This window comes from Alosa alosa, chromosome 13 (assembly GCF_017589495.1).
Source record: "Alosa alosa isolate M-15738 ecotype Scorff River chromosome 13, AALO_Geno_1.1, whole genome shotgun sequence".
NCBI lineage: Eukaryota > Metazoa > Chordata > Actinopteri > Clupeiformes > Clupeidae > Alosa > Alosa alosa.
Window position 1 is genome coordinate 22017172 of NC_063201.1, and position 11051 is coordinate 22028222.

Genomic DNA, 11051 nt, shown 5'->3' on the forward strand with positions numbered 1-11051 from the left:
GAGGTGAACACACACACACACACACACACACACACACACACAAACCACACACAATCACAAGGGTGACCAATTGGATTGATACATTATAATAGTTAAATTCAGCTCACAGCTCAACTATCTTAAAAACACAGGGTGATACACATGTACACAATGCTCCTATGATTTCCATCTATTTTTGATGTAATAATAAATATGACAAAATATTTCCCTGGGAAATGCTACAATATTGCATTGTATTCATTGTGCTATTCGTTTGGCATCACACAAAGTTTACATTTCACAAATTAAATAAAAGGTGATTGCATTTGATAACACAAAAGGCACTAGCTATGTAACTGCACAGAGCAAAATAACAACTCTCTGCAAAAATTATGAAAAATACTTCTAAGCCACCTTTAGATATCTGGAATAAAATGTAAGCTTTGATTTACATCAACAAAAATCACTACCAACTACTGGCATGCAAGGACAATACTGGAAAAAACTCAACCAAAACAGTTTCACAATTTGTACAAAGTTGGGAATTTTATTCTTCAAAGAAGGCATGGTATATATAAACCTATTTTTTTCTCTATAAATATAAAGGTTATTTTGGTAGTATCACAAATATATGAACAGGAAACAAACAAGAAATCAAAGTACAGGTGGCAATGAGGTGAAGAAGTTCACACTGAATACAGGCTTCCATGGTTGTTTTGTGATTAAAAATACTTCTCAGGGTCCATGCAGGACCATGCAGAAAGGATCTGAAAAAAAAAAAAAAAACTCCACCCCATTTTAACGATCTTGTCAGTTGCTGAGGATCAACGACCAGCGACTACTCAAAGTAAATACAAGAGCAGTGAAGAGTGTGTCAGTCTGTCCGGCTGGCTTTGGTGCACAGAAGAGAGGGGATGGGATAGTGGACTACAGCACCTCAGCACACACATGCAGGCACCTAAGGGGCATCTTCATCTTCCACACCTCAAATATTTTTCTTATACTTTCCCTTAATTAGCTGCACACAGGAAAACTGAAGTGCACTGTTTGTGTGCCTGAGTGATTGTGTGTGTGTGTGTGTGTGTGTAAGTGAGAGAGAGAGCAAGGATGCCATTATGCTGAAGGTAAGCGCAACATGGGTGCTGTCCTTCCCACTGGGTTACTGAATGGGGGCCCTGGCCTTTATTTTTATATCCACACTCAGCTCATGTGCCAAATTAAGAGCTCTTTTCCAAAATGTTATAAATCCATTTTTGAAAACATTAATAAGTCATGTTATTTAATTGTGTGTTTCAGGTAATATCAATAAAAGTGCAGTTGTGTTGTATTACAGTTCCACTGAAATTACTTGATTAAATGATTAATAAGAAAATGCTTTAAAATGGTGGATATACCATTTTGGAAAAGAGCTCTTCAAGTATTACTCTGGCACAACATCTACATCTGCAGCAGCCCTTAAAGCACAACCAAATAATATCACTACTGAATCTGGTCTGCTCATAATTAAAATGGAACCCAAAAATGAAGACAACATATCTTACTTGATTCCAGTGGCATTCTTTCTCTGCTTGTTTTTTGTAAGATAGAATACTTGTAGCCCACAACAAGCTGAATGGACAGTTATGACAACTCATAATCCGATGGGTTCATTTCCTAAGGTAAGCACGGGATGGAGACCAGCACAACCAATTTGCCAAGACATTCCTTTCCCCCATAAGCTTTATTCTCATATGTGCTGGATTCCATGACATCCAATCCATTTCAAAAACAGACACCTTTCTATCCAAGTGCTGTCCAGCCTCTAGGAAGTAGGCTACTCTCCTCAAAGGCTCTCACAAACCAAAGGCACTGGAAGTGATTTGACAATCCCCACCCACGCCCTCCCTCAAATCCCATTTTTTTTAACTGCCCAAACATTGGTGTGGAATGGCAGTAAACCTATTCCACCTGGTTTAAAAAACCAAACAAGAGCACCAGCATAACGGTAGTTGTGGAAGCCCGTGTGTAATGACGTGATCTGTACTATGAAAAGCGTTAAGCTTTAATTTAAAGCTCAAAGGTAAACTCCTATGGAAAAAAAGAAAAATAATAACAACCCAATTCTTTCGCAATCGGACGTTGGGTCTCAAAGAGCTTCACATGAAAAGTGTTCAATGTTATGTCCATTTTTTTATGTATTGGAAAAGCAGAACATAAAACATGCGCATCACTTTTGACGCAGCCGTCTATCACAGAGCGCAGACCCAGCTTATCCAAGCAAATAATTCATATTCAGACTTGTGATAAAAGGCAGATCGTATGTGTTTCTCCCAGCAATGCCAAAGGTCCTCACCAATGTCCTCAGAGCTTAGATGTGTACATAAAAAAGACAAGTCGGCATTCTTGCTGTCCGAAATCCGGTATGAATGATTTAAATCGACTGGAAGTAGATTTTTAAATACAAATATATACTTACAAAAATCTTACAAACGCATATTTACAACATAAACATATCAAAGACAGTTTCTTTGTAATTCCACAAATGGTTGTTCATCAGTTTTTTGTGTAACGTTCGGGAAAACACATTTGAAATTTAGTCAAAATCCCCAAACTGAATTCACACCGTTGTTTCACCGTGCTTACTGTTCGCCAGTCTTGTGTAGAACTTTCTCCACGAGTTGAGCGTCTTGCCCGACCAGATCCAGAAACCGGAGGTAATACCAACTATCAGGGTCATCAGGTACTTGATCATAAAGACCGTGAAGTCTGGGCTCATATCAGAATGGTGAAATGACGGACGTGGCACAGCATAACTCTTGTAGGTCTTACTGATCCATGTCTTCTCCCACTGCTCCCGGAAGGCCTGCTCATAAAAGTAGCATGCAATGACGATGGTGGCTGGAACAGTATAGAGGACGCTGAAGATGCCTATCCGGACCATTAGCTTCTCCAGCTTCTCGGTCTTGGTTCCGTCGTGTTTCATGATGGTGCGGATGCGGAACAGCGACACGAACCCGGCCAAAAGGAAAGATGTCCCGATGAACAGGTAGACGAACAGGGGCGCCAGGACAAAGCCGCGAAGCGCATCTACACTGTTGATGCCAACGAAGCACACTCCGCTAAGCACGTCCCCGTCGACCTGTCCCACTGCCAGGATAGTGATGGTTTTGATGGCTGGCACTGCCCACGCTGCGAGGTGGAAGTACTGCGAGTTGGCCTCGATAGCTTCGTGCCCCCACTTCATCCCCGCTGCCAGGAACCAGGTGAGAGCCAGGATCACCCACCAAATGGAGCTGGCCATACTGAAGAAGTACAACATCATGAAGAGAATGGTGCAGCCCTCTTTTTTGGTCCCCTGGACCACAGTCCTAAAGTCATTGTCAAATTTCTCATTACACACTACCTTGTCCTCAAGGAGAAATCCGGCAATATAAGCTATTGAGACCATGGTATAACAGCCGGAGAGAAAAATAATGGGTCTCTCTGGATAGCTGAATCGTTTCATATCCACTAGGTAAGTCAAAACTGTAAACAGCGTGGACGCGCAACATAAAACTGACCATATTCCAATCCATATTCTGGCGAACTTTTGTTCTTCTTCATTAAAGTACATTACTCCATGGGATCGTTTTGGTTCGCAGGGGGCAGCGCAATCATCTAAACCCAGAAAACGATAATTCAGATACGGGGGGACTGACAGAGAAGAAGGACACTTAAATACGTTCCATCGGTCAGGAAGCATTGTTACCTCGGGGGTCGGGTTGATCGGGGTGCTTTTCTCCGACATGTTTTGTCCGACGCACAACTCGCCTGCACCGTGAACAGGGAATTTTTCGCATGCGAGGCTATCCGGCCACTGAAAGCCGAATTTGTTCATCAGCGCCTCGCAACCCTGCCTTGCCCGCTCACACAGGGACCGACACGGGGGTAACGCTTGGTCCAAAACAGTGCAAACAGGCGCGTACATAGAGCAGAGAAAGAACTTCAAATCTGGAGAGCACTGAACTTTGACAAGCGGATAAAACTGATGCACTTCGAGTCCTGCATCCTCTTGGTTTGTGTGTCCCAGTAAATTAGGCATGATGGTCTCGTTGTAAGCTATGTCCGTACAAAGTGGAATAGAAATTGGCTGGCAAAAGCCGTGCTCAGGAACGGACAGTCCCCGGTCTCCATACTGTCCAGCAACTCCCAAAATGCCAACGAATAACAATAGAAACATAGTGAAAACCTTTCCACTCACTTGACTATAATCCATTATCGGAACATTGTGCACAGCCATACTTTCTATGCGGTTTCTTCCCCCCAGACAGCTAGCTCGCCAGCTAGCTAGCTACTTCTCCTCTCCCCTTGGTTAGTCTTTCCTCCTCCTCGCTAAATTCACACTGGTCCAAACTTTGGAAAACGACAGCTTCCCCTCTGTAGGCGCACGGAGACGCAGTGAATGTCCAAAACAAAGTATGTATAGGGAAAGTACATCCAGAATAAATCCTTGCACAAATACCCAATCGTGGACTCAATATTTCAGTCCCGATTGTCCGACCACGATAGTCAACACTCTGAGCTGTTCAAACCTGTTTCGAGGCGCCCTGCTGTCTCCTCTTCATATGGAAAAGAAGGGTGGGACTAAGAAACAGATGGCATGGTCCAGGGAGCGTCAACATATTCCATGCGCTGTCCGTTTTTAGAAATAATAAATGTTATTTTCTCTTGTAGATAAATTTTTTTTGACAATTCATGACCAAATAATTTCGAAAATCTGTTACATGTTTAACAACTTTTAATGGCTTGGTAACTAATGTAGGCATAAAATTAGACATAAAATATATCTAAATATTAAATAGTATTATTAAAACTAATATTTGTGCAAATATGCTACTGTTCAGTGAAGTGGTACATGCTTGAAAATATCATCTGATATGATGCCCCTAACCCTGACCACAGCAATGATTGTTTTAGAGACAGCATACAGTAAGGGTGGTAGACAGAAGAGGTAGGGAGCTGCTAAACTGATCATGGAGTGAATCTTGAGTGAATCTTCTTCTTCAGTCATATTGTCTAATCTCCAAAATCTCCAAATAATGTTTGGAATCATGCATCAGGACTCCCAGCAATGTGCACAGCAGTGGGCCTCAAACCTTTTCCTTCAGACTACTTCAGCTGGTTTAGTGGACAAGGCATAGAGAACAGCCTACTGCAGAGTAATTTCAGATCAGATTGTAACTATTTGATATAAACAAGGAATGACCTAGTACAACAGTCCAACATTGTTGTTGTTGTCTTAAATCACCATATAGACATTCTAGGCCAGATGTATGCATGGGTGATTTATTGAACTAACCCAGGTCTGACATTATTGTGGGGAGTTGAGCACTTTGTAACATTTTTAAATAACAATTGCATGGCAATTTTCATGGACAGTTGTTTCAGTTGGCTCTCTGGTCTGACAAGTGATCGGTTTCAGTGAAGATAAAAGTCAAGTTAATCTAGACCTGAGTAAACACTTACTGTTTTTATATCATACAGTATTTATTTTTGGTTCAGCAAATTCAATTACAGCCCTATGGCCATGCATTTCCAATTTACATTTTTTTTAAAAAACTGGAAATGCAGATGATCCCTTAACTATAGCGTGTCTAAAGCTATTCTATTGGTTTCAGAGGGTGTCTGTTACAGGCATGAAGGGAATCAAAGAGCTAGATTTGCACTGACAGGGGAATGTTGAGATTGCCTTCAATTTCTCTGCTTAGACCCTGTGTCTAAACTCGTGACTTTTCAAACAAAAAAGACCAAGAAACACAGACATTCACTCTTTCTCTGTTTCTCCCGCTCTCACACACACTGCATTGGATAACTTGTATTACAGATGTTGCTATTTCTTTCACAACAAAATAAGGACTACAACTTCAAATGTGGTTTGGTGTAATTAATCATTAATTAAATGTGGTTTGGTGTAATTCATGATGAATTAATGACGAATTAAAGATTAAATTAATCTCAGTTCTGATTGCTGTTTGTTGTCTGGTCGTTTGTGGATTGCTGAGCAGTCCACTCTCTGTGTGTGCATTAATATTAGATTTCAATGAGAATCACACTGAGGATTAACACACTTTTGTTCGATAATGTTTGAGAAGCTTCCTTGTGAGGCAGCTTGATTCCCAGGCTGGGCTCTATTCACTAGAAATGTCATCAACTCTCTAGAGTGGATTATGTGTGACAACATTCTAGAAGAGGAAATGAAGTCATACTGCCGTCACATTGTTCAAATGAATGCACTCTCTCCCATTCAGCAATCCCCAGACAAGCTCCCAAATCACGATGGCAGTCATCTCGCTTAGAATTGTCAGTAAGTGTGTTTTTCATAAACTACTACAAAGTTCAACAAATGCAATTAAAATCCACCTAACCCTTAGCTCATGTAAGCATCACTTGTTTTTTACTCTGTTGCTTTTATCACAGCAGCAAACGACTTTTGTGGGATTAACCTCCTAGAAAATCACATGCTGTTCTGCAGCTACACACTTTTTTTCAGTTGAAAACACTGACCTCCCTGTATGCTTTGAATTAAGACACACAAACTCCAATGGCAGAACAGTATAACAACAGAGCTGTGGTACAGTGCAGTGTGAATGAGTATCTCCCGGTAATCAGAGTCAGCTAACGTCAAACAAGACTGCTAATACATCGTAGGTCACAGTTTAGCACAACACAGGGAGAAGCTTTCACCAAAGAACTCAAAGATTTCATAATATAACACGGACAAATTCCAGAGTCTCCGGTCTCCTACCTCCTAACCGTGGAGTTGTGCTCATTGTTTACTTTGAAGGCTGACTGGAGAGCTGGGGGATTGGTTTACAGGCTGGCTCAGAGTCGAGGGCTGAGGTTTGTCAGTGTGGACAGGCCTGGGCACATTAGAAGATGCCAGGGAAGGTAAATGAGGAGGCTTTGAATGTTATAGTATGTCTTGTTTTAAATTAACAAGAACAAAAAAAAAAGAAAGTTCTTCAAAAGGTTCTTTGTTCCCCTGGCAAATGGCTTTGGTGTCACTATGCAAAAGTAATACAGCAGGGAATCTTAGATTGTTGTGGATTTGGAACAGAAGGTTCGGTTAAGACCTGTGTTCCAGGTCAACAATCTAGGTGGCTTTCGCTCCATATGCCACCTGGTGCAGTACAGGGTGTGTGTTTGTGTGCAGATGAAATGAAAGCACTATGAAAACACTGGTATCATTTATGCAGTTGCTTTCTAATACTGTTACACTTACTGGAACCTCTTGTCTTCACTTTCACCATCAGTAAGCAAGCTAAAGCCATAGAGGGTACACTTTGTAACAACTGTATGGAGTGTGGAATGGATGTTGCATTGTTTACACAATAAGAGTCATAACAACATGATATTTGAAGCATTAATAAACTTTATTAAGATAAAACAACAAACAACATTTACAGAAGGACATTACATCTTCCATAATAACATTACATACAAGTTGTACCAAATAATGCAATAACTATTCTACTATATAACTAAGTTTGTTTTCAGATATAAAGTGACCGGTAACACTTCTATGTTCCTGACCGCTTGTTATTTCAGTGCATTATACAAAAAGTAAAATATATGTCCCTATATATATTTATATGCAAGTGAAGCTATTTCCCAAAATAACACCTTTAGTGTTGAGCGGAGCGGGGATGCAAGTTAGTCTTTCTTTGATTTTCCTTAACCAATACACATTAACACAAAGTTTGAATCCTATTCCGATTCTGTACGGGATGGGAGTGGTAAAGACATTCATGACTCTGAATGCAGACATGTTTTCCTCAGCATCACTTCAACAGTTCTCTATTTTTATTTGACCTTTTTTCTTATTTTCTTATTCTCATCATCATTTGTTTTACACAGGAATCTTTGCGTCCTTTTTATGTACAGCCTACAGACTATTGATAACAAAGGTTACAAAAAGATTAAATATTCACAGATGAATCAGAGTCTCAGAGAAGAACAGGTGGAACAGACGGCACGTTCTATATAGCATGGCCAATATTGCAAACCGAGGAACTCTGGGTCTATTCCTCTAAAACTGTTACTGTATGTACACAATTTTACACGTAACATCTAAGATGCTGATTTCCAGCCACAGCCAAATGATTACACTTCAATGACACTGAAATCATGGACGTTTGTTATTGTTCTTATTGTCTGAACCATCACAGTGCTAAATGTGCAAATCTTCCACTTTGTTATTACTATTTCCCCTATTTCTGCTTAGCTGTCTTCGTAAAACTATGCCATTGCTCGCCTGCCTAAGGGGAAAGGGTATTGTGAGAATATTCAAGTTCAAAAAGGACAATATAGTGCTTGCTTTTTAGGGTCTCGTCGCCCAGGCCCGAGACACAGACAATAACAAACTAATGTTTCTGCCGTCACAAGCTGTTGGGCAGCGGCAGCTGCTGGGGCGTTACATGGAGGATGCAGTTTCAGCCAGCATGCGGGAAGTGAGCGTACCGAAAATAATTCAGCTGTTACTGTGTCTACATCTAAAGCGCGTGAGAGAGAGAGAGAGAGAGAGAGAGAGAGAGAGAGAGAGAGAGAGAGGTGTAGGAGAGAAGAGTGGTGTCACCTGTCACACGTCCGCCTGCAGGTGAGGGGTGACACTGAATAAGCAACTTCTGATTGAATTTCTCCACTAAAAGACGGTTTGGTTGTTTGTTGGTGTTTTTTGATGTGTTGTTGGTGTGTTGTTGTTGGTGTGTAGATAGTGGAGTGTTTTCCAGCTCCCTTTCCTCTCCTCTTGTTTAGTTGTGTGCTGCAGGGAAACGGGCCCATTTCGATTTAGGTGAATTTAGGTGGTACAGTGACCCACTTTGACCTGAAAGTGCAGAGGGGCCAAATAATCACTTTGTCAGCAAAAGAAAGTAATGATGGTTGTTAATGATAAGTCCTATTCAATAAGGGGTAATGGACGACAGGACCTTCAGGTAGCAAACATTAATGCATGGTGGTAATGTGGCCACAATGCAAAGTGCAGCCATTGATGGACACATTGGATGTCCGTAGCCTCATGGTAACAATGCTCCTTCAAAGGAGACATCCAAGACAAAAACGCTGTTGTTCATGTACTGTGTGTGTGTGTGTGTGTGTGTGTGTGTGTGTGTGTGTGTGTGTGTGTATGTGGCCTTGACATACAAATTCAATGTACTCCAAACTCATTTCAATATTGTTGAAATTGAGATGTAGAAAAAGCCATGGTGATATTAGAGCACATATTAAATTGGTTCATCAGTGGTTACAGTGTACAGTGCAGGGTCCTCAGTTATTGTTTTGTGATCTGCTTTTGTTGCTAACATACTGGTTAGGCTATTATTGAAATTCCCAGAAGAACATATTCATGGTTCAGCTATTGTAAAAGTAATATATTTAAGATTTAAAAATACAAATAACCCAAACTGAAACAACACGTGATGTTTCAACAATTAAAAAATGACATCATTTCCATTATCACATCCGGCCAATCAGGAAGTATTGTGTTGCAGTGCACTAGAGTAAACGTGGCCTGAACAGAGAGAGGCGTCTGAACCTTCTCTACTCTTCTCTGGCTAGATCAATCAATCTCCACACTACTACCAGTTCATACACTTCTGGCTTGCCAAATATACAGTATGCATCTGGAGATAGCCATAAGTAGACGGTGAGTAGGAATGATTGCAGTTGTTAACAATGTTTTGAAAATGTTAACAATGCTAAACATTTCTAAACCAATCCAAATGGCTCCTGAAGGTGGAGCATGAAGAGGATTGGACATCGCTGGACAAAGGTAAAGGGTTAGGTAGAAGTAAGCTAAGGCTACGTTCAGACTGCAGGCAAAAGCCCAAATCTGCCCAAATCTGATTGTTTTTGGGGTCAAGTGACCAGGTTAGACTTCTTCAGAAGTAGTGTGAACACTCAAATCTTGCCCAGATCTGATTTTTTCAAATCAGATTTAGACCACTTCTATATGTGGTCCTGAATCAGACCCAGGTCTGATTGCACATGAGGGTCAGTTCGGAACGCCAAACAGTTTACACTGGAATCTGATATAGGCCACATTTTAAAAGGTAATGTGAACAGCCGAACAAAAAATCGGATCTGAGCAAAAAATCCGAATTGAGCATTAACACTTGCGGTGTGAACATAGCGGTGGACATTAGAGGGGAAATAATGGTGGACGATGGCCTGTAAGTTGTCGCTTTTGATGCGGTTCTAGTTCACAACTTCAGCGAGTTGTTTTTACACTGTCTTCTTTTGCAGCAAATGGGAGATTAAAGCATTCATATCATCATTATAATGATGGGTAAATTATTTTGAAAAGGGTGTTTCCTATAACAACTGTGCAAATTATGGGCATGGATTGTCGAAGGCCAAAAAGAGCTACGCATCAAATGCTGGAAATGCATCATGGTCAATTTTACACTTGGGTATCAGGCATCTTCACCTTTCTGATTGCTCCCCACTTTAAACACACACACACACACACACACACACACACACACACACACACACACACACACACACACACACACACACACACACACACACACACACACACACACACACAGAGACACACAGACATACACACACACACTAGCACCATTGTTAGTGTATTGCATGTGTCAAGACACAGATACACATCCTGCAAATACACAGAGGCACTCTCTCTCTCATTCACACACACACACACACACACACACACACACACACACACACACACACACACACACAAACTTATCTTATCTTATAGCACATGCAATCTAACATTATGCCTTTGCAGTAGGTCTCTGGTGGTACCCATTGCATATAGACTGATCCTGCAGTAGGCTAACTGCATCTGCCACAGCAGAGATGAACAGCCAAGGACGACTATTTCCAACAAGTATTACTGTTCTTTCCATCAGTGCTGTCATCATTATATTATTGATATTATTGTTGCGGTTATGTCTTTTCGTGATCATTGGTTTGAGTGTGATGGAATGCTTTCCCCCTCTTTCTCAGTGTCTGCACAAAACAAGAGTACTACATGTGAACTCTAAAGGCCCATTCACACCAAGATAACGATGACGATA

At 41.0% G+C, this 11051-nt stretch overlaps 1 protein-coding gene across 1 annotated transcript; it reads right to left on the reverse strand.

Annotated features, from left to right (window-relative positions):
- Positions 1 to 503: 503 nt before the first annotated feature.
- On the reverse strand, positions 504 to 4544 carry fzd1 (frizzled class receptor 1). Its single transcript, XM_048260243.1, has one exon. It carries the CDS (start codon positions 4235 to 4237, stop codon positions 2576 to 2578), a length of 1662 nt encoding a protein of 553 aa, XP_048116200.1. The 5' UTR covers positions 4238 to 4544; the 3' UTR covers positions 504 to 2575.
- Between the last annotated feature and the right edge of the window lie 6507 nt (positions 4545 to 11051).